General features: G+C 41.2%; 2 protein-coding genes across 2 annotated transcripts; both read left to right on the top strand.

The window, feature by feature from the left end:
- The first annotated feature begins 963 nt into the window (after nucleotides 1-963).
- nr2c2 (nuclear receptor subfamily 2, group C, member 2) lies at nucleotides 964-9,637 on the top strand. Its single transcript, XM_061074547.1, has 15 exons — nucleotides 964-1,074; nucleotides 3,561-3,645; nucleotides 3,900-3,995; nucleotides 4,200-4,400; nucleotides 4,649-4,754; nucleotides 4,912-5,091; nucleotides 5,607-5,763; nucleotides 5,856-5,946; nucleotides 6,222-6,367; nucleotides 6,603-6,780; nucleotides 7,097-7,218; nucleotides 7,326-7,465; nucleotides 7,809-7,946; nucleotides 8,097-8,202; nucleotides 8,952-9,637. Exons 2-15 carry the CDS (start codon nucleotides 3,586-3,588, stop codon nucleotides 9,124-9,126), a joined length of 1,896 nt encoding a protein of 631 aa, XP_060930530.1. The 5' UTR covers nucleotides 964-1,074; nucleotides 3,561-3,585; the 3' UTR covers nucleotides 9,127-9,637.
- Nucleotides 9,638-12,412: 2,775 nt separating this feature from the next.
- On the top strand, nucleotides 12,413-14,281 carry mrps25 (mitochondrial ribosomal protein S25). Its single transcript, XM_061075005.1, has 4 exons — nucleotides 12,413-12,612; nucleotides 12,914-13,020; nucleotides 13,114-13,201; nucleotides 13,794-14,281. Exons 1-4 carry the CDS (start codon nucleotides 12,479-12,481, stop codon nucleotides 13,981-13,983), a joined length of 519 nt encoding a protein of 172 aa, XP_060930988.1. The 5' UTR covers nucleotides 12,413-12,478; the 3' UTR covers nucleotides 13,984-14,281.
- The last annotated feature ends 9,545 nt before the right edge of the window (nucleotides 14,282-23,826 follow it).

Raw genomic sequence — 23,826 nt, 5'->3', positions numbered from 1 at the left:
AGCTGAAGGCTGCTATCAAAGCAACCTGGGCTTTCATAACACCTCAGCAGTGTCACAGGCTGATCACCTCCATGCCACACCGCATTGATGCAGTAATTCATGCAAAAGGAGCCCCGACCAAGTACTGAGTGCATATATATGAACATACTTTTCAGTAGGCTGACATTTCGGTATTAAAAGTCTTTTTTTTTATTGGTCTTTTGTAATATTCTAATTTTCTGAAATAGAAAATTTGGGGTTTTCATTAGACGTTAGCCATAATCATCAAAATTAAAAGAAAAAACACATGAAATATTTCACTTTGTATGTAATCAATCTATATAATATATGAGTTTCACTTTCTGAATTTAATTTTAGAAATAAATGAACTTTTCCATGATATTCTAATTTATTGAGATGCACCTGTATATTGAATCTTGAATTGCATGCAGAACCTTCATTTGTAATGACCTAATGGGTTGATTTGATCACAAGACTGTTTATCACCTGACTTACAGAAGGTTTTCTGTGGAATAAGGAGGATATGACATGATACAGGATGAATGTGTCTTCTGTCTCATTTATAGCTATTAAAGTCATATCTAGTCTAACCTCACGTGATTTTACGACTGCTACTATCAATCAGGCTATTTTGATAATCGATTAATCGGCCGATAGTGTTCTTGATTAACTGATCATCGGTTATTTTGTCATTAAAGTATTAGAGGTTCCACCAAAATCTTTACTTTCACACTGCTGCGTGGTTATCTTCAGTTAGTCATCTGCATATTAACACCAGCCGGTTATATCTAAACCATTATTATTCTTTTGATCATCTATAATCTATAACCATATGGTCACCAGACACGATGACGTCAGTGGTGTCTGGCTCGCGCGGGGGAGGGGGGGAAGAGGAGGAGGAGGGAGGGAGGGAGGGGGGGGCAAGCGAGGAAGAAAAAAATAAAAAAGGCTGAACCATCATCCCGGAGCTGGCGGAGCGGGGTCACGAACTATGACCTTTAACAGAAGAAAACCAAAACAAACATTTTATAAAATAGAGGAACGTCCTAAATTCGCGGCCGCCGTGCCCCGGAGGTAAGTCTCAGTCCCGGGTTGAAAAGCGAACAAAGCCCGCGGAGATACCGGATCATAAAACAGCGAAGCTAACCTCCGGGTTAGCTTGTTAGCTCTAGCCGCTGCGGAGCTGCCTTCTTCCTGCCCCCGTCCCCGGCAACCCGGGACCCGGGCACGGACGCTGGGCTCGGCACGGCTCAGCACGGATTGTCCTTTTACAGACAGTTCATCTAATTGTTAACACGTGGCAGCCCAGTGCACATAACCCGAGCTAAACCCGGTGTGACAGCGGGCGAGAGCCGGGTAGAGCTGGCTCCTGGCGCAGGCTAACTGTGTGAAGCTATCTGTAGCTAACGCTGCTAGCAGGGGAAAGATGGAGCCGCTGCAGATGAACTCGACCCGGTTACCTTTGCCACAGGACGGGGACAGGACAGGCTGGAGACAACCAGGACTCTTATTTACCCCTGCTGTCTTTTCTTAATGTACCAGCGGCGCTTTAAGAGTCGTGCACTGCAATGTTTGTAATGAAATGTGTCACTAATATATATATTCATCATAAGGATTCGTCTCCTGTGTTATTGGCTGCCTGCCACATTCTCCATTTTGTCCCGTACTGTGTGTGATGTGTTTGGGGAAAGTGGTTATTCTGATGGACATTGTGTTGAGCCAATCGGGGAACACTGTGAAGAGGCAAGCTGCTTCCCTCTGCAGGAACATGAGTCACTAAAGCTGTCAGTGTTTGGGTTATTATGACCCTGACACCGGGAGGGTGAAAGGAGGCCATCGATAGAAGGGCAAAGTTTTATCAGGACTGAAAAGATTAGATGATTATCTGATTAGGTGAGCGACAGAAAAATAGTGTCTAAAAAACACTCATATAAAGGTCATATGAGGATGCACGTATATGTTCCATGGCCTAAAAGCAGAGGTTTAATTTCCCTCCTTGCATGAGTGTGCTTGTGCATGTGTTTGGGACAAATAAATTTATCTTAATCTTAATCTTAACCTTAATCTATATTCACATATCACAATTTGTCTCATAGGGTTTTACAAGGTGGGAACATCATCTGTCTTTAACCCTCAACTAGAGCGAGGAAAACCTACTAAAGAACACGATTAACAGGGGAAAAATGTAGAAACCTGAAAGAGAGAGAGAGAGACACATGTGAGGGATCCCTCTTCAGTGCAATAGATGTGGTGTGTAACTGAACACATCATCTTAATAACAGTTTTTACAACATTGATTAGAAGAAGCAGTTTGTAACATAATGGAAAAGTGTGTCAATGTTTAAAGTATTTGTACATAAAGTGTCTGATATAGAAGAAGGGAGCAGCATTGACAAATACAAATGAATTGAGGAGTTATTGTCAGTAATGGTGGAGTATGTCAAGCAGTCAGGTGGATACTCATTTCTTTGCCCTTTTTAAATATTTAAAAAAATCAATCATTAGAATAATCAGACTAATGTCAATAATTGTCAGCTGCTACCCGAGATGCTGTCCACAAAGTAAGATGCCAAAACCCAGTGTAGTTGATAAACAGGTTTTCTAATTCCAAACTGTGTCGGAGAGATTTGACAATGTCAAACATGAGGTTGAAATCTACGTTTCAAATTAATTGGAAAAAGACATGGATGTACGCATGTGTGCAACAGTTTTGGCAAATTGTGATGTTTTGTGACAGGACCCGAGCAAAGACACAACTGATGCACCAGAGGCTCTGAAGAAGGAGAAATTAAGAATGCTTTTTTTAAATTGTGAATAGTTTACTGTTCGAATACATATGAGAGGCATTTCTCTATGACCTACATTTGAAGACATGACCAGTAAAAGTCCCCTCAAAAAGTTCAAGTGTGTTTGCCCATATCTACGCTAATTAGGATCCAAGACTCGTACAATCTCGGTTCAATAGGTTTCTCATATGACTTAATCAGCACGCCAGCTTTCATCAAGATCTCTGTCAGTGTGGCCCAACAGTTTGATTATTTGACACAGAATGACCCAAGACAAAATGTTCTGCTTGCAGTAATCTGGTTTTAGGAAACCTGGTTTGTGACCTTGTTTCCTAGACAGTGGAAGCAGAGGGAGTGGGGAAAGCAGCCCTGGTGTTAGATGTAGTGCATGTAGAAGATGATACTTTTCTCAGGAGGGGACATCTGCTGTCCACCTGCCTTACCGGGCACAGTGCAGTCTTGTTGTCACCCGTCAGCGTTTTCTCTTCCTCAGTGAAACATAAATCTCATGTTCAGGTCACACTCCGAGGTCAATGACTTAGCTTGTGATGATTATCACTGGTGTCATTTCAGGACTGGATTTGTCGCACGCATTTTGTTTAAGGTTTCGGTTCTTGTAGAATATTACATTGAAGAATGTCTAAATATTTTTTGTGTCTATGATATTCAAGCATTACCGTTATTCTTCTGAAAATGTCCCAGCGTTATTCAGCTCTCCTGTGTCAGTTTTGCCTCTTTGTTGTTGATTAATGTCTGTGGCGTCTTTCCAAACAGACCTCACTAATGACCTTACATCATCATGACAACGGGCCTGAATCTGCTCTCTCAGCAGAAAGTGGATTCTGAGCACGAGGCAGAGGTGAGTGTGCAGAAGGACACTGGCTGGCAGTCTAATCTGTTCCATACAATACATGAAGGGTATTTTGAAATAAACAAATATTTGTGTGCTTAGTAAATGCTAGTTATATTTTTTCACAGCGACATAAAATGATGTGTTTTATAATAAGATTTTTTTCATGCTTTACACATATATACACAATATATTTCTGGTGCAGACATACTGATTATAATTTGCATGTGCTTACCGTAGTTGACATGTTTTGTAAATCGTAGGCGTCCTCCTCTCCATCAGACTCAGTGATGAGTGAGTCTCCGCAGCGCTTTCAGGTCATCTCTGCTGAGCCTGCCACAACACCACAGCGAATACAGGTACCTGCTGCCTGTGGTGAACGCATCAGATAATGTGACATTGTTCTACTTACGTGCATTAGCAGCAGCAATGATCAAGTTGATGCCACAACATGTGACTCAACTCTCCTCTCTTCACTGTAGATGTTTTTACCCCTCAACCCCGCTGGTGTTTGCTCATTTCCACCTCCCTCTCTTTGTGTCTCCTTCCTCCACCCTGATCAGATTGTAACTGACCAGCAGACCGGTCAGAAGATCCAGATAGTAACAACGATGAACCCGTCCAATGCTCCCAAGCAGCAGTTCATTCTGACCACGGCTGACAGCTCAGGGGCGGGCAAGGTCATCCTGGCCTCATCTGACAGTCACAACACTAAGCAGCTCATCTTCACTGCTGCAGACAACCTGATGCCAGGAAGAATACAGGTACAGTTGTGCCCACAATATCAGCCCCTGGTGTTACAATGCTATTTGCAATTGAAGAAAAATGTATAAAAAAAAGAAAATGAGGAAGTGATGACATTTTACATTAAAATGGTCAAAGGTCAAATTCACTATGATGTCATTGTCATCTGCAAAAACCCTTTTCTTTAATTCAGACATTTTTATAACTTTGTGACAGACATTAAAAAGAAATGATAACTTACCGGCCTGTGTTTGACTTTGCTTTTCAGATTGTAACAGATCCAGTGTCAATGGAACGGTTGTTAGGGCAGTCGGGGGACTTGAGCCGATCGCAGCCAGTAGAGTACTGTTTGGTGTGTGGGGACAAGGCTTCAGGTACTAAAGCTTACAGGTGCATCAAGTGGAGATGTGATGTTCTGTATGTAGTTTAACTGATGCCTGCTGATATAAATCTAAAAATATATGTAGCTTCATTGTGTCTGTAAGTTGTCCCACGTTGGGAAACTGTTAAAGCAGTGTTCTCTGTGTTCAGGGCGTCACTATGGAGCCGTCAGTTGTGAGGGATGTAAAGGCTTCTTCAAGAGGAGCGTGAGGAAGAACTTGTCCTACAGCTGCCGCAGCAAACAGGACTGCGTCATCAACAAACACCACCGCAATCGCTGCCAGTTCTGTCGTTTGAGCAAATGCCTTAAGATGGGGATGAAGACTGACTGTGAGTTTGCATCCCATCCATGAAATGACTAAATTCTCTAAAAACAAATGCTAAAATGTCTCAAAAGCTATTAAAAAGCCTTAAATTATGTCTACAAACGTCTTGATAATTTGTCTTGCCTGGAGTAGACAGTAACATTTATTAATACTCTTCACACCTCAGCATCTGCGACAGCCCTAGCTGGGAGTTTTATGTGTGTGAGTTTTCCTTTTTCTGCCACAGAAAGGTCACATTAATTTAGTCATAATATTGCTGGGAATTGTCAAATATGGCTGAGGACTACTGCGTAAACTGTGCTATGATAATCATCTATTGAATAATTGTAGATCTTATAGTCACTTTTGGTTTTCAGTCATTTTATATGTAGTAATTTATATTTTAAATAATGGTAGACCATTTTATTCCTATTGGTTTCTGAAATAAATAAAGCACTGATCACCATTATTGTGATATCCAGTCACTTACAGCAGTTAGAAAAGTTAATTTGCATTTGTCTGTTTACCGTTTGTCTTCAGCTGTTCAGAGTGAGAGAAAACCCATCGATGTAGTGCCCAGAGAGAAACATGCCAACTGTGCTGCCTCAACTCAGAAGATCTACATTCGTAAGGACCTAAACAGTCCGCTCATCGCCACGCCAACCTTTATCTCCGATTCAGAGACAGACGGCTCCAGGTCAGTTGGTATCAGGATGACAGACGGATGTATTTCTCAGCTGTTGAGTGTGACGAGAACTGTTTTTTGATAATGCTCTGTGTCATGTGCAGATCTAGCCTGCTGGACCAGGGGATGCTGGTGAACATCCAGCAGCCTGTCATCCAAAGTGATGGAACTTTGCTGCTGGCCACTGACTCAAAGGTACAGACGTCTCTGCAGATACAGTCACAGTAATATCTGTCTCCTTCTGATACGTGTAAAATGAATACTACAAATAAGATTTGACCCTCATGATTTAGAGCTGATATACAGTAGACTCCCTCTTTATTTTGGTGCTTTGTGTATTTTAAGAAGCATTCACAGTTTTCTATGTTGCATGCCACTCAATTTAAACATTTTGTGTCTAGAATGGATAAAGTGTCGTGACCTTGACCTATATGAAGTAAACTAATCAGCATTGGCTCTTCTCTTCTCAGATGGATTCTAGGCAGGGGGACTTGGGGACACTAGCTAATGTGGTGACATCACTGGCCCACCTGAGTGACTCATTGAAAGAAAATCTAAACAATGGGGACACCTCAGACAGTCACCAAGAGGAGCAATCTGCCAGCGAGATAACACGGTCAGTCAGCAAAGCAGAGACAGGGGGAGTGTGTTTGTGAGAGCTATCAGAAATGTTTTATCTCTCACTTTATTTGGCAGGTGCTCTGCTAAGTCTTTTCTGCATGTGTTTGCCCGGGGTCACGTGTCATGTTAGTGGCTGACCAACCTCAAGTATGAAAGAAATTATGTGTAAATGAGAAGGAAACATTTAATCAGTGAACTAAAATTTGTGTGTTTGTGTGTGTTGTACAAAGTGCCTTCGACACCCTGGCCAAAGTCTTCAACCCACCTGAAATACGACTCGGACATAGTTTGACGGAGAAATCGCATTGTGTCGGTGGAACAACAATTCAGCTGATTGGTCGGGACCAGGAGACCCCCATCATTGAGGTGGAGGGACCTCTGCTCACTGATGGCCATGTTGGCTTCAAGGTAAGTGCGGTTAACAGATGGTCAAAGCTAATGGCCAAATTACAAAGTCCCTATTCAGGTCGCTTTACAGTATTTTAAAGAGGAAGTAACCAATGTGTGTCTCTAAATGATGTGTGTATATTATCAAGTATAATTTTATTGTTAGTTGAGATACATACATGAAATGTTTGGAGAGAGATGTTTGAAATGCAACAACGATCCCCAGTCAGGTGTCAAGTTATTTGACATTACAGTTACACATACATGTATGCTTCTTATCACCCCTTAATATCCCTTTCCTGTGTCCTCATTCTCTGTCCTTGCGTCCTTCCTCCAGCTGAGCATGCCCAGCCCCATACCCGAGTATCTGAATGTTCACTACATCTGTGAATCAGCATCCAGGCTTCTCTTTCTATCCATGCACTGGGCGCGCTCCATCCCTGCCTTCTCAGCTTTGGGGTAAGAATGGATTTGACACATTCAAGACTCCGGAAATAAAGTTGAGGCGGTCACAGGAAACGATCTATGAGCCTTCACCCACCGTTCTTTGTCTCTTTCTCTTTCAGTCAGGAGGCAAACACCAGTCTGGTGCGAGCCTGCTGGAATGAGCTGTTCACTCTGGGTCTTGCTCAGTGCGCTCACGTGATGAACCTGTCGACCATCCTCACTGCCATCGTCAACCACCTTCAGAGCAGCATCCAGGATGGTATGGACCACAGGCCTCGTCAGCACCTCACAGTAGGACATAAACAGGAGAGAAGAAATGTGACGTTTAAACATGTTATTTAAACAAAGAAAGTCCTCGAGAATATTGATGAAAGTTTGGAGACTACATGTTTTTCCACCATGTTGGTACATGCCCCAGATGGCGAGTCATTTTTGGGTATCTCCCCAACTACTGACTTGATGAGTTATGGGGAATTGCAACTTCTGAGAGTGATCACGTGATTGTTGTTCCTTGTAAGATGAATATCAAACAGCTAAAGAAATAAGACTGTGAGGATATCACGAATGATATCCTCACAGTCTTATTTCTTCTTCTGTCGCAGACAAACTTTCAGGGGACAGAGTGAAGCAGGTGATGGAGCATATCTGGAAGTTCCAGGAGTTCTGTAACAGCATGACGAGATTGGACACCGACAGCTATGAATACGCCTACCTGAAGGCTATAGTGCTGTTCAGCCCTGGTGAGTCTAAGAGGGGTGTCTTATTTATAACAGACACTATAGCTGTGACCGGTTAAACTTAAGGAATGCCATAGAGGAGAGAATGAAACTGAAATAATCTGCCTATATTTAGTATTTTGTGGAATGACAGTTGTGTGTTTGTCTCATCAGATCACCCAGGTGTGGACAGCAGTGGGCAGATTGAGAAGTTCCAGGAGAGGGCGCTGATGGAGCTGCAGGACTATGTGCAGAAAACTTATCCTGAGGACATGTACAGGTACATTCATACCTCCAGTCTTCCAGCACAACCTCATCACAGCAGCTTAAAGCAGGAACACAGTGAATTGCATTGGATCATGCATTTAAGGTAGAAAGTAATTCCACATTATAAGGGGTAAAATCTTTTACTCTCAAACTAAGTGGCAGATAAATCCCTTTTGGTTTCTGCCATGTTTCTGAGTAGGAAGCACTTAGACTAGTGACTAGTATATCACAGATTAACACTTCTTTAGCATTTCTTTATAAATTATAATTTCTTTAGACATGCCAACGTTTCACTTGTTCTTACTCAACGTTTGTAGTCGTAGCTGCGGTCTCAAGCTTATCTACCGGACCAGATTGGCATTCATAACATCAGCTATGTTCTTGTGTAATGTGTCGGTATTAGCTGCATCTTATACATAATGCCTACAGGTAGAAAGTGGCACCCAACATAATCAGCAGAAGCCACAAGCACTTTATCTGTGCTACCTCAGAGTGGTATCTTCTAATAATACATCAGTGACATATTGGTTTCATGTGCCACATGATCTGGTCACAGTCCATGTTGTGTATTAATTAGTTGGATGTTAACCCTGGCGGCAAATCAATTCCCCCCCAACTGGAACAATAAGATAGTTTTGAACCTTGAACCCTGAAGGATGCAGGAGGATGTAGACGATTAAAGTGATATATGCAAACAAACAAACAAACAAGTAAACACAAAACTTAAGAATAACAGGAATTGTTGTGTCTGTGCCTCCCCAGGATGACCCGTATCCTGACTCGTCTCCCCGCCCTGCGCCTCATGAACTCAAGTATCACAGAGGAGCTCTTCTTCACTGGCCTGATAGGTAACGTCTCCATTGACAGTATAATTCCCTACATCCTCAAGATGGAGACGGCTGAATATAACAGCCAGGACTCTGATACCGCAGAATAACATCCCACCACTCCAGGTGGTACTCTCTTTGTCTCTCAGAGGGTTTATTTTTGAACCCCGATCTAAAATGCTGCAGCAGCTCCTTGTTTTTTAATGATGCAAAGTGAAGTCATTCAGGAATCCCTTGTAGATTAGGAAAACCTGGCACTGGGATGGCACCTGGATTCTTCTCTGGAGCCGACACCGTGTGGTTATCTGGAGTTTCTGGCCTAAATTCAGCCACACTGAATTAGATTCAAAAGAAAATACCCTTGGCTGCAGCGGTGCTCATTTCCTGCAACGTCTTTATAGCACTTAAAGCTTGTTACGTGTTAACTTTACCCTTCAACCTAAGCCTTTCAATTTGTTTTATCTAAGCCTTACTATGCTTTCATGATGATTGCATAAATCATCTCCAGATATAAGGCGAGATATATAAATGAACCAGAATCTAAAGATCTTAGATGGAATTTGACATGTAGAATTGGATTTTCACATGTTTAAAAACTCTAATCTCTAAGATTATCGTAAATCTGAGTATTTTCTTTTCGAATGTGCTTTAAAGTAGTAAAGTATTTATTTATTTTAGATTTTCTGAACATTGGTACAGTATAATCTTGTATAATTAATAACTGTGCTGTTCAATTGAGGATTCAGACTTTGAAAAAGATTTAGTGTGACTTATTTTAATTTGTCTTCTTTTTTTTCTTTTGAAAGTGACACACTTGACACGAATGAACAGATCTTCACTTTCAACATTAATTGAAATAATCGTTGAGATTGTTTCAATCAGGTATATGAGGAAACTTAAACCTCAATTATTAATTTAAAGAAGGTATTTGCAAAGTATTCATCATTGAGCTACCACATAGCTCAGTACAATGTGACCAGTTTCAGTTTTAATTTACATTCTCAAAATCACAAATTGGCAGATTAAATTCTCCTGTCTTTACATTGAACGACATCGCAGAGTTTTGGCTTGAGAGAGTTGTTACGTTAAGGTACATTTGTTCATTATTACGTTTCTTAAACTATCTTTACTTAGCTGTGCAATCACCTCATCGCTTGTCCTTCTACGACAATCATATGTGTTGTTTCCTTCTGATGCATCAGTGTCACAACTATCTGCATTTTATATGTTTGTTTATCAGTGGCAAATATTTATTTTTAGTCATTTTGAAGATGTTTGGTTCAAATTTGTTTCTTATGTTCTATGCTGCTTTGTTTGTTTTCTGCTAAGTGCACATTAATCAGCTTCTGAGGCGTTCCACTGCTTTCATGCTGACTAAAACTTTGTGTTCTCTATGTTTTCTAAAGACTTTTATTTGTTGAAAACAAATTTTCTAGTTGCATACTAAGTGTACTTAAAGTACTTTTGAGCAGGTTTCCCTGGTTAAAAAAAAGGAAGAATAGTGAATAGATCAGTCTCCAGTGTCAGTGTTTCCCTTGCATCGACTGGGGAGAGAACCTCTGTGACTCTGTCACCAGATAACTTGCGTTTCAAAAATGCTGATATTTAAGTTTCAGACAGTTGGGATGTATTGATCTTAAGTTTAAGAAATATTTATTGCAGTTGTTGGAAAGTTTTTATTGCACTCATCATAACAAATTATCAAAACGTGAGCGAAGAGACAGGTGACTTTAAATCAGACTCGATAAGCTGAAATTAAAAGAGTGCACTTCAATTAGGTAAAATAAATGTGTTAGATTTTTTAAAGAATTTTCCCTCTTTTTCAATTCATTTTTTTTTGGGCCTGTCTGCCCTCCCAAGGTAATGTTAAGGGAAACACTGGATGTCTTAAAGACCATCTGGAAACATTGGTTTACCCACTTGTGTAACGGTTCAGAAGAAAGCTCCACAGCAAGATGAATGATGATGAGGATATAAAGAAGTTAATTATAATGTCTTGTGAAGTTAATGTTGGTTGTAATGTCAGTTGTAATAATCGGGTTTAAAACCCTTTCAGACTGTTTGTAAAGACACTGGCGTGAAATGACCTTTTTTTCATGTAATTTCATTAAAATGAGTGCATGTTGTTTTTAAGCGGGGTTTTATAATGTTGTGGCTGATTGCCCTAATAAAGGAGCATTGTTATGATTTTTTATAGTGCTTTGCAGTGCATGACAAAGTTGCTTAAGTGCATTTTATTAAATGCTGTATAAGCAATATTGATTTAAATGTTGTGGCTTTACAGTGTCAACCATGAGCAGCTCCCCCATTAGAGGGTATTAGTTCATTTTTTTTCACCTTTGTGGATTGAGCATCCCATGGTTAAAGTTTTATACTGTGTTAAATGTTGTTTTTTTTTCTCCATTATTTTTGCTCATGTAAATTGTACGTCTTAAAATAAGAGATTGTGAAATTCAGATATTCATGTTTTCTTCTCTCACAACCCTACATTTCTACCTCACACCAATGCAGATGTAAGACAAAATGTATTAACGACTGAGTTCCTGTATCAGCATTCCAGTCTCTGGGGCCGGCTTCTCTGAAGCCACGTATTATAAAAATAAATAAACAATTATTCATCAAATACAACACGACTGAGTATGTTCATGCTGGAAACTTTTCATTTATCAGTGACTGTTATGGTATCTGCAGGTTACTAGTTCTTTTATCATTCTTATCGTTTAAGTGTTTGTGCTTTTTGTTATAATCATTTATGTCATTGAGGTGTTTTATTTTTATGCAACAGTTCCCTTAATCTGAGAAAAATTCCGCCTACGGTAGGGAATGGAATATAACATTGAGCCTTGAAGGGTTTTTTCCATAAACAATCATCACAGTAATAAAGCTTTGATAACAGCATGAGCAACATTACTAATATTTGACCTCAGCATTTAGGTAAAGTAAGTATTTTACTGTTGAACACAGATACTTCCCCTCAAGTCTGTTAGTAAAAATATAACTGAATCAATAGTTTATTTTATTTATTGTTTTAATCCAATCTTTACTTATATGTGATGAGATTTTAGATTATTATAGATTACATAGATTTTGCTCCACTAGCGCAAGTATCATTAATTTTTTTGTATTTAATTTTTTTTTACAATTTGTTCTCTTTGCCCACAAAAATATGTAATCATATGATATAACGATACAGTTTAAAAAAGGCTGTAGACATGTTTTTATTAATATTTTAACTAGTTAATTATCATTTATTTGAATCATTTCTTATTCTACCCGATGTAAGAAACTTTATTATCCACTTGTTTCAACGATAAATGTGAATAAAGTACAGATTGATTAAAAACAAACAAACGACAACCAGCTCCACGTGTGACGTCATCAAACCGCGCCGCTTTCTCCGGTACACACTCGTCAGATGCTGGACTGTGACTGAATAAAAGGTGAATAACTAAACGGTTCAAGATGCCGATGAAGGGAAGGTTTCCGATCAGGAGGACGCTGGAGTATCTGCAGAAAGGAGACATCATCTTCAAGAACCGAGTGAAGATCATGACGGTGAATTACAACACACACGGAGAGCTGAGCGACGGAGCAAGGTCAGAGCTAACGGCTAGCTGCTAGCACGACACTGTGTGTGTGTGTGTGTGTCAAAGAGGAACATATTTAACTTGGCTTCATTCCTGAGGACAAACCAAGTAAATAAAACCCCTGCACGAAACAGATGCTTTTATTTTAATGCGCTGTTACGTTCAATTACTCGATATAAATGGCAAGAAGCTATAATAAAAAATATGAATGTGGTGTGGGTCATGCAGAAGGAAAACAAGAATGAAATGTTAAAGCTTTGTGTTTTAAGTTTGCTTCCAACTCTTTGTTTTGTCCCTTTTTGTTTTGCAGGAAGTTTGTTTTCTTCAACATTCCTCAGATCCAGTACAAAAACCCATGGGTCCAAATAATGATGTTCAAAAATATGACTCCATCACCGTTCGTGAAGTTCTACCTGGGTTTGTAACAGTTTTTAAAACTCTATAATACTACTAATAACCATTATACCTGTGTAGTTCCATGCAGTGGTTCTAATGTCTTGTGTCTTGCAGATGATGGGGAGCAGGTGCTGGTGGACGTGGAAGGGAAAGACCTCAAAGTCATTTCACAACATGTTAAGAAGATTGTGGGCAAATCAGAGTAAGATCTTCAGATTGATTTCTACACATTGTCCTTGTTGCACGTCACTGACATGACTACATCCTGGTGATCAGGGGAAAACATGAGTTATGTTAATGTAATTATTAATGCGAGTTAAACATTTTATCATATACTCTAGTAAAAATCGGGACCTTGATACAGAAGCAGCTGAATAGAACTATAGCCATTATCTTTTTTATTTTCTTTCCCATCTGTGTTTTAACTGTGAATCTCAAAATGTCTGAGAATCTCAAAACATTTTGCCAAGGTTTCATAATTGAAAGTCACTTTTGCTCAAACCCGTTTACAAGAGGTGGGTGTGTCAGAGATGCTGCCCAATCAGCAGTGACATGTAGACAAACCCCGCCCTATTCAAAAGGCAGCACACACAATTGATTCTTGTGTCAGCTGCTGCTTCGTGCTCCGTCGTCTCCTAACCCTAAGCTGAAATCTAATAGAATGGCCTTCTCGGCTGCCGTAGTTGCAACACTTGCGTATCACAAACATTTTCCGTTTGAGTGAACTTTGTTGAACGCAGCCCTGTTCCAGCAGTGACCAGGTGATTTATTTGACTGTCTCTCTCTGCTCACAGAGAATTGTTAGAAGCCGAGGCTCTTGCGCGGATGCAGGCCTCCAACCCTGCAAACTTCGGGCCAACGAAGTACTGTCTGAGGGAGTGCATCTGTCAGGTGGACGGCCAGGTGCCGTGTCCTGGCACCACGCCGCTGCCCAAAGAGATGACGGGCAAATACCGAACACGGATGGCAGCGTCACAGGACTAAAAGGCCGGGAAGGAGAAGATACTATTGATGATTTACTGGACAATATTAGTATTTTGTACGATTACAATAAAGGACTAACTTATTGCATATGGATGATGCCTGGATTTGCACCATCCACTCCCAACAGAAATCCAGCAGCAACGCTCTTCAGCATCCGGGAAGTTCATTCTTTGGGTTCCTGTAGGTTTGGATATGTTGATATCAAACCTTGTGCTTGTACATAATGTGACCTGGTTAAAGATTCCTCGCTGAATGTTCCAGTGTAAACATTCAAATAAAACCCAGATTTGTGGCTGTAGTACTGAGCCTTTACTTTTGGATTACAGGTTACAGGAAAAACATACAGAGTAATTATAAGTGAGTGATCAGAAAAGGATCAAGGCATTTATGAAAGTAGGAGAAATACAAACATAATTTACTGTAGACAACTTTGTTTTTTATTGGTGCTGAGATGGAGTTTCCTAAAGTTATTACAGAGACGTCTGTGCGTGTCCAGAAGTTTGTAGTTAGTTTTTAAATACAGCAGCATTAGTCAAAGTACTTCCAAAGCTAGAGTAAACACATTGAGAAGCTGTTCCTCGAGTTCTTCAGCCTGTTGCTGAACGTTTCGCTCACGATCTCCTGATGAGCAGTGTGAGAATAACAGGCAACACAAACGCTCGGGTCTATGAAGAGAAATACAGACAGTGAGTGACAGGAAAGATTCACCTAAGGACAGGTTTGAAATGTCAGTATTTGCATTGCATGATAATTGATTGAATAAGCATCATTAATGAGGTTTGTTTGATTAATATAAAGTAGGATTTATTCTGTGTGGCTGGTTGTCTGCTAAAGCAAACACAAAAGATATCAAGAGGTTTATGCTTGACGTATGAACCTCTGGAAAACATTCAGCTTAATCACTGCTTCAGCAGAATGATAAAGGTCAAAGGTCGGATGAGTCTGACGTGAAATTCTGCACAACTGATTTTAACAAACCCTGAAAATACCCGACAGGAAGTAAAGCTGTTGTTTAAAACAGTCCACGGTTCCACAAATGATCCAATTACTGTGAATTGAAATGTGTGTTTTGATGCAGATCCACGAGCAGGAAAACAAAGTAAATATACCTGAGTTCAGTAAATATATGATCCGTCAGTTTCTCTTAAGATAATAGAATTAAATCTGAGGAAACTGCAGCTGTGGAGAACGAGTGTTTCTCAGTTCAAATTATAAACATATATATAAATAATATACAGGTATTGAGTATTATCTAAATGTTGGGTTTTCATCAGATTGTTTACCAACCATCTTCTGTAATAAAAGAGCAAACTTTCATTTCAATGAAAAGTCTTTGTTATTTATTCAAGAATCTATTTTGTAAGAAAAGTCAGTCTGGAGTGGAGTGAAAGAAAGGGAGGGAGGGAAGAGGGGAGGGGGGGCAGGGGTAAGGGATGAGATGATGACAGGTCAGAGGGAGGGGAGATTAGGATGAGTTGCTCTGCTTGTCATTCTTCAAGGCGACTTCCTGAAAAGACTAAGTCAATATGAGTTTCTCTCATCTGTTTCTGCAGATCCTCTCTTTTCTCGGAGCTGGCCCAATGTTGAAGGATGCTGAACTCCGGCTTCTCTTCACAGCTCTCCTGCAGAGATTCAAATGTCTCTTTCCACTCAATTTGGATTTCCTTTGTCTCAACCAGCTCTTCCTCCTTTACTTTGATCCTCATGTTCATCTCTCTGGCCTTTGCAGACTCCACACGTTGAGTCAAGGGGATCAAGTCCATATGGCACTTCAACAGAAGTGAGGCAGGAGACTCCATCTGCTCCACCATCTTTCTCTCTGTGTCCCAGATGAGTTGGTTGGTGGCGGTCTGCTCCTTCAGGGTGGAGTATTCATCCACCAGCTTCCTAAGACGGGGGTTTTCCTCCATCAGCTCCTTCAGGGTGAAGTTTTCATCATCCAGCTTCTTCTGGGCGGTGAATTGAGCCTTCAGCTCCTTCTGGGCAGCGTATTCAGCCTACACTTTCCGCTTCATCCTCTTCAAAACCAGGAGGGTTTGGCCGGGGTCCTGCAGAGTTCTGCTGCTGGTCCACTTTTGTTCCTGGGTCATGGCTGTTGAGCTGATGATCCTCTGCATGTTGATTAACAGGTGCTGCAGTGGGACCAAGTTCAAAGCTTCAAATTGAAGAGGGATGTGATGATTGACATATAAGAGGGAGGCGGATTAGAATGAATTAAAACTTTGAGGAGAAAACTATAGAACCCCCTCCTCATTCTTTCTCTCTCTTTTTTTTCCTTCTCCATCTTCTCAATCTTCTTTCTTTCCTGTTTCTCCTTCTTTTCTCTCTCTTTCTTTTCCTTCTCTATCTTCCTGATTTCTTTCCTCTCCACCTTCTCCATCTTCTTTCTTTCCTGTTTCTCCTTCTTCTCCTGCTTCTTCTTCTCCTTCTTCGTGCTCTGCTTGTCATTGTTCAATGAGCTGATGGAACTTACGTGAAGCTCAATGGGCAGCTGGATCAGGGGACATATATCTTCCTCCTGCTTGTTTTCTCTCTTGAGTGACAGCTCCTGCGCGATGAACGACTTCTCCTCTTCCGACTTTCTCATCTGTTTCTGCAGATCCTCTCTTTTCTCGGAGCTGGCCCAATTTAGGAGGACCCTGAACTCCGGCTTCTCCTCACAGCTCTCCTGCAGAGATTCAAATTTCTCCTTCTGCTCAATTTGGATTTCCTCTGTCTCAACCAGCTCTTCTTCCTTTACTTTGATCCTCATGTTCATCTCTCCGAGCTCCTTCCCCAGCTCCTTCTCTCTGGCTTTTGCAGACTCCACACGTTGAGTCAAGGGGATCAAGTCCATATGGCACTTCAACAGAAATGAGGCAGGAGACATCATCTGCTCCACAATCTTTCTCTCTGTTTCCCAGTTGAGGTTGTTGGTGGCGGTCTGCTCCTTCAGGCCGGAGTATTCAGCCTCCAGCTCCGTCAGGGCGAAGTATTCATCCACCAGCTCCTTCAGGGCAGTGAATTTAGCCTTCAGCTTCCTCAGGAGGAAGGATAATTGAGGATCCAGCTCCTTCAATGCGGAGTGTTCATCCACCAGCTTCCTAAGAGGGGCGTTTTTATCCACCAGCTCATTCAGGGCGGTGAGTTGAGCCACCAGCTCCTTTTGGGCGGAGCATTCAGCCTCCAGCCTCCGCTTCTCCCTCTTTAAAACCAGGAGGGTTTGGCCGGGGTCCTGCAGAGTTCTGCTGCTGGTGCACTTTTGTTCCTGGGTCATGCCTGTTGAGCTGATGATCCTCTGCATGTTGATGAACAGGTGCTGCAGTGGGAACAAGTTGCACAAAGGGTTTGAAGAGCGATTTCTTGCGTAGCTGCTGTCTTGTGTCGGTGTCGTCAGTGGCGGTGAATGGAAGTCGCAGGTGAGTTGTATCTCGTGTGTCTGTCGTTGACGTGCTAGCCGAGACTGTGGTTCCACTGAGAGACGTGGCTCTTTATATCGGAGTTATTTGGCTTTGATCTGTTCACAGCTTCAAAGGTTTTGCCTTTGAAGCCTTTGAAGAGTAAATTGGCTTTGAAGTATTTTATGACAAAATGTTGCATGGTAGTTGTCATGTGACCTGGACTGACACACATGTGATATCTACAGGAAATATTAACAGTATAAAAGCAGAACTACACTTATAGTAAAACAGATTGTACCATTTATAATCACTTTATTTCATATAAAGGTTACTTTTATATTCAAATTCAATCAGCATAACATTTTTTTTCCCGAAGTTACACAGACTTAACAGTTTGTGTAAAAAAAAAACTAGCGTGACGTTAAAGCTTTGTGTTTAAGTTTGCTTCCAATTCTTTGTTTTGTATGAAGTTTTTGTTCTTCAACATCCATCCACTCCCAACAGAAATCCAGCAGCAACACTCAACAGCATCGGGGAAGTTAATTCTTTGGGTTCCTGTAGGTTTGGATATGTTGATATCAAACCTTGTGTTTGTACATAATGTGACCTGGTTAAAGATTCTTCGCTGAATGATCCAGTGTAAACATTCAAATAAAACCCAGATTTGTGGCTGTGGTACTGAGCCTTTACTTTTTAACTGAGTGCAAACTGAATGGAAAAAAAATTACAGAGTAATTATAAGTGAGTGATCAGAAAAGGATCAAATCATTTATGAAAGAAGGAGAAATACAAACATAATTTACTGTAGACAACTTTCTTTTTTATTGGTGCTGAGATGGAGTTTCCTAAAGTTAATACAGAGACGTCTGTGCGTGTCCAGAAGTTTGTAGTTAGTTTTTAAATACAGCAGAATTAGTCAAAGTACTTCCAAAGCTAAAGTCAATACATTGAGAAGCTGCTCCTCGAGTTCTTCATCCTGTCACTAAACGTTTCGCTCACGACCTCCTGATGAGCAGTGTGAGATTAACAGGCAACACAAACGCTCGGGTCTATGAAGAGAAATACAGACAGTGAGTGACAGGAAAGATTCACCTAAGGACAGATGTAGAAGCACTGACTGATAATACCTCCTGGCATTCATGTAGCGTAAATATGTCTTAGATGTAGCCCTGACCAAAGGACTTTGTCAGATACTGTAACACGGGATCTGTCACGTTCTCAGTAACAGACGCTGAAATTGGACAAATAGACTTTTCTCATTGATGTAAATAAGATGACAACTATGGCTTTATGTTTGGTTCAGTGGCCCTGGTTCACTGGAGATATGAAGGTTTGAAATTTCCGTATTTGCATTGCATGATAATTGATTGAATAAGCATCATTAATGAGGTTTGTTTGATTAATATAAAGTAGGATGTATTCTGTGTGGCTGGTTGTCTGCTAAAGCAAACACAAAAGATATCAAGAGGTTTATGCTTGACGTATGAACCTCTGGAAAACATTCAGCTTAATCACTGCGTCAGCAGAATGATAAAGGTCAAAGGTCGGATGAGTCTGACGTGAAATTCTGCACAACTGATTTTAACAAACCCTGAAAATACCCGACAGGAAGTAAAGCTGTTGTTTAAAACAGTCCATGCTTACACAAATTATCCAATTACTGTGAATTGAAATGTGTGTTTTGATGCAGATCCACGAGCAGGAAAACAAAGTAAATATACCTGAGTTCAGTAAATATATGATCCGTCAGTTTCTCTTAAGATAATAGAATTAAATCTGAGGAAACTGCAGCTGTGGAGAACGAGTGTTTCTCAGTTCAAATTATAAACATATATATAAATAATATACAGGTATTGAGTATTTTTTACATCTAAATGTTGGGTTTTCATCATTTAGATTGTTTACCAACCATCTTCTGTAATAAAAGAGCAAACTTTCATTTCAATGAAAAGTCTTTGTTATTTATTCAAGAATTTATTTTGTAAGAAAAGTCAGTCTGGAGTGGAGGGAAAGAAAGGGAGGGAGGGAAGAGGGGGGGCAGGGGTAAAGGATGTGATGATTGACAGGTCAGAGGGAGGGGAGATTAGGATGAGTTGCTCTGCTTGTCATTCTTCAAGGCGACTTTCTGACAAGACTAAGACAAAATGAGTTTCTTTTCTTTTTCAAAGTTGATGAACGACTTCTCCTCCGACTTTCTCATCTGTTTCTGCAGATCCTCTCTTTTCTCGGAGCTGGCCCAATGTTGAAGGATGCTGAACTCCGGCTTTTCTTCACAGCTCTCCTGCAGAGATTCAAATGTCTCCTTCCAATCAAATTGGATTTCCTTTGTCTCAACCACCTCTTCCTCCTTTACTTTGATCCTCATGTTCATCTCTCTGGCCTTTGCAGACTCCACACGTTGAGTCAAGGGGATCAAGTCCATATGGCACTTCAACAGAAGTGAGGCAGGAGACTCCATCTGCTCCACCATCTTTCTCTCTGTGTCCCAGGTGAGGTGGTTGGTGGCGGTCTGCTCCTTCAGGGCGGAGTATTCATCCACCAGCTTCCTAAGACGGGGGTTTTCCTCCATCAGCTCCTTCAGGGTGAAGTTTTCATCATCCAGCTCTTTCTGGGCGGTGAATTGAGCCTTCAGCTCCTTCTGGGCGGAGTATTCAGCCTCCACTTTCCGCTTCATCCTCTTCAAAACCAGGAGGGTTTGACCGGGGTCCTGCAGAGTTCTGCTGCTGGTCCACTTTTGTTCCTGGGTCATGCCTGTTGAGCTGATGATCCTCTGCATGTTGATTAACAGGTGCTGCAGTGGGACCAAGTTCAAAGCTTCAAATTGAAGAGGGATGTGATGATTGACATATAAGAGGGAGGCGGATTAGAATGAAGTAAAACTTTGAGGAGAAAACTATAGAACCCCCTCCTCATTCCTTCTCTCTCTTTCTTTTCCTTCTCCATCTTCTCAATCTTCTTTCTTTCCTGTTTCTCCTTCTTTTCTCTCTCTTTCTTTTCCTTCTCTATCTTCCTGATTTCTTTCCTTTCCACCTTCTCCATCTTCTTTCTTTCCTGTTTCTCCTTTTTCTCCTGCTTCTTCTTCTCCTTCTTCGTGCTCTGCTTGTCATTCTTCAATGAGCTGATGGAACTTACGTGAAGCTCAATGGGCAGCTGGATCAAGGGACATATTTCTTCCTCCTGCTTGTTTTCTCTCTTGAGTGACAGCTCCTGATCGGTGAACGACTTCTCCTCCTCCGACTTTCTCATCTGTTTCTGCAGATCCTCTCTTTTTTCGGAGCTGGCCCAATTTAGGAGGACCCTGAACTCCGGCTTCTCTTCACAGCTCTCCTGCAGAGATTCAAATTTCTCCTTCTGCTCAATTTGGATTTCCTCTGTCTCAACCAGCTCTTCCTCCTTTACTTTGATCCTCATGTTCATCTCTCCGAGCTCCTTCCCCAGCTCCTTCTCTCTTGCTTTTGCAGACTCCACACGTTGAGTTAAGGGGATCAAGTCCATATGGCACTTCAACAGAAATGAGGCAGGAGACATCTTCTGCTCCACAATCTTTCTCTCTGTTTCCCAGTTGAGGTTGTTGGTGGCGGTCTTCTCCTTCAGGCCGGAGTATTCAGCCTCCAGCTCCGTCAGGGCGAAGTATTCATCCACCAGCTCCTTCAGGGCAGTGAATTTAGCCTTTAGCCCCCGCATGAGGAAGGATAATTGAGGATTCAGCTCCTTCAATGCGGAGTGTTCATCCACCAGCTTCCTAAGAGGGGCGTTTTTATCCACCAGCTCATTCAGGGCGGTGAGTTGAGCCACCAGCTCCTTCTGGGCGGAGCATTCAGCCTCCAGCCTTCGCTTCTCCCTCTTCAAAACCAGGAGGGTTTGGCCGGGGTCCTGCAGAGTTCTGCTGCTGGTGCACTTTTGTTCCTGGGTCATGCCTGTTGAGCTGATGATCCTCTGCATGTTGATGAACAGGTGCTGCAGTGGGAACAAGTTGCACAAAGGGTTTGAAGAGCGATTTCTTGCGTAGCTGCTGTCTTGTGTCGGTGTCGTCAGTGGCGGTGAATGGAAGTCGCAGGTGAGTTGTATCTCGTGTGTCTGTCGTTGACGTGCTAGTCGAGACTGTGGTTCCACTCAGAGACGTGGCTCTTTATATCAGAGTTATTTGGCTTTGATCTGTTCACAGCTTCAAAGGTTTTGCCTTTGAAGCCTTTGAAGAGTAAATTGGCTTTGAAGTATTTTATGACAAAATGTTACATGGTAGTTGTCATGTGACCTGGAATGACACACATGTGATATCTACAAGAAATATTAACAGTATAAAAGCAGAACTACACTTATAGTCAAACAGATTGTACCATTTATAATCACTTTATTTCATATAAAGGTTACTTTTATATTCAAATTCAATCAGCATAACGTTTTTTTTCCCGAAGTTACACAGACTTAACAGTTTGTGTAAAAAAAAAACTAGCGTGACATGTTAAAGCTTTGTGCAGAGGTCTTCAACAGAGGGTCCGCGGCCCCTAGGGGGTCCGCAAAAAATTTGGTTGATTAGACAATTTTTTAAATTTTTTATTATTTTTTATTATTTTTTTTTCACAAATTGAATTGTCTTTCAATACACATTAACATGCATCCAACATATTGTGAGGCTGATTTGACCCTCTGCCTGACAACCTCCATCCATCCAAGATAAGTTGTGTGCTACCCATCAGGGTCAGACATCTCACTAATGTGGGAGTACGTGTGCCATCCACAGATGAGGATTCACTGTCTCTTCTACATGTATGTTTAAAATAAAAACATGAATCTGTGAATTACTTTAATAGCAATTTGCAAAAATCAAAAAAGTTTCTCATTAATGTACACTCAGCACCCCATCTTGACAGAAAAAAACAGAAATGTAGAAATTTCTGCAAATGTATTAAAAAAGAAAAACTGAAATATCACATGGTCATAAGTATTCAGACCTTTAGCTGCGACACTCATATTTAACTCACATGCTGTCCATTTCTTCTGATCCTCTTTGAGATGGTTCTACTCCTTCATTGGAGTCCAGCTGTGTTTAATTTAACTGATTGGACTCGATTAGGAAAGGCACACACCTGTCTATATAAGACCTTACAGCTCACAGTGCATGTCAGAGCAAATGAGAATCATGAGGTTGAAGGAACTGCCCAAAGAGCTCAGAGACAGAATTGTGGCAAGGCACAGATCTGGCCAAGGTTACAAAATAATTTCTGCAGCACTCAAGGTTCCTAAGAGCACAGTGGCCTCCATAATCTTGCAGAGAGTTTGCCAAAAAACACATGGAGAACACTCCCAGACTATGAGAAATAAGATTCTCTGGTCTGATGAGACCAAGATTGAACTTGCTGGCGTTAATTCTAAGCGGTATCTGTGGAGAAAACCAGGCACTGCTCATCACCTGCCCAATACAATCCCAACAGTGAAACATGGTGGTGGCAGCATCATGCTATGGGGGTGTTTTTCAGCTGCAAGGACAGGACGACTGGTTGCAATTGAAGAAAAGATGAATGCGGCCAAGTACAGAGATATCCTGGAAGAAAACCTCTTACAGAGTGCTCTGGACCTCAGACTGGGCCGAAGGTTCACCTTCCAACAAGGCAATGACCCTAAGCAGACAGCTTAGGGTCAGCAAGGAGTGGCTTCGGAACAACTCTGTGACCATTCTTGACTGGCCCAGCCAGAGCCCTGACCTAAACCCAATTGATCCATCTCTGGAGAGACCTGAAAATGGCTGTCCACCAACGTTCACCCTCCAACCTGACGGAACTGGAGAGGATCTGCAAGGAAGAATGGCAGAGGATCCCCAAATCCAGGTGTGAAAAACTTGTTGCATCATTCCCAAGAAGACTGATGGCTGTACTAGCTCAAAAGGGTGCTTCTAATCAATACTGAGCAAAGGGTCTGAATACTTATGACCATGTGATTTTTCAGTTTTTCTTTTTTAATAAATTTGCAAAAATTTCTACATTTGTTTTTATCTGTCAAGATGGGGTGCTAAGTGTACACTGATGAGAAATAAAATGAACTTTTTTAGATTTTAGAAAATGGCTGCAATGAAACAGAGTGAAAAATTTAAAGGGGTCTGAATACTTTCCGTACCTACTGTATGTTTATAAATGGCAGTGGCATGGCCACCCTGTACCTTGCACATGTTTAAATTAAAAACATGAATATATGAACCCGTGTAATATTTGAATAGCTTAGTATTGAATGCACAATATCAGGGTAGTTATGTTGAACATGGCACTAGGTCCAGTTTAATATAAAACACAATTTTATGCAATATATATAATAGGGGGTCCCTGCTCCATCTCTCCACCTGTTTGGGGGTCCTTGGCCTGAATAAACGTTGAAGACCTCTGGCTTTGTGTTTAAGTTTGCTTCCAATTCTTTGTTTTGCACGAAGTTTGTGTTCTTCAACATCCATCCACTCCCAACAGAAATCCAGCAG

Source organism: Limanda limanda, chromosome 7 (assembly GCF_963576545.1).
Source record: "Limanda limanda chromosome 7, fLimLim1.1, whole genome shotgun sequence".
In the NCBI taxonomy this organism is placed as follows: domain Eukaryota; kingdom Metazoa; phylum Chordata; class Actinopteri; order Pleuronectiformes; family Pleuronectidae; genus Limanda; species Limanda limanda.
The sequence above is the reverse complement of the archived record's forward strand: the minus strand, read 5'-3'. Positions and strand labels throughout refer to the sequence as shown.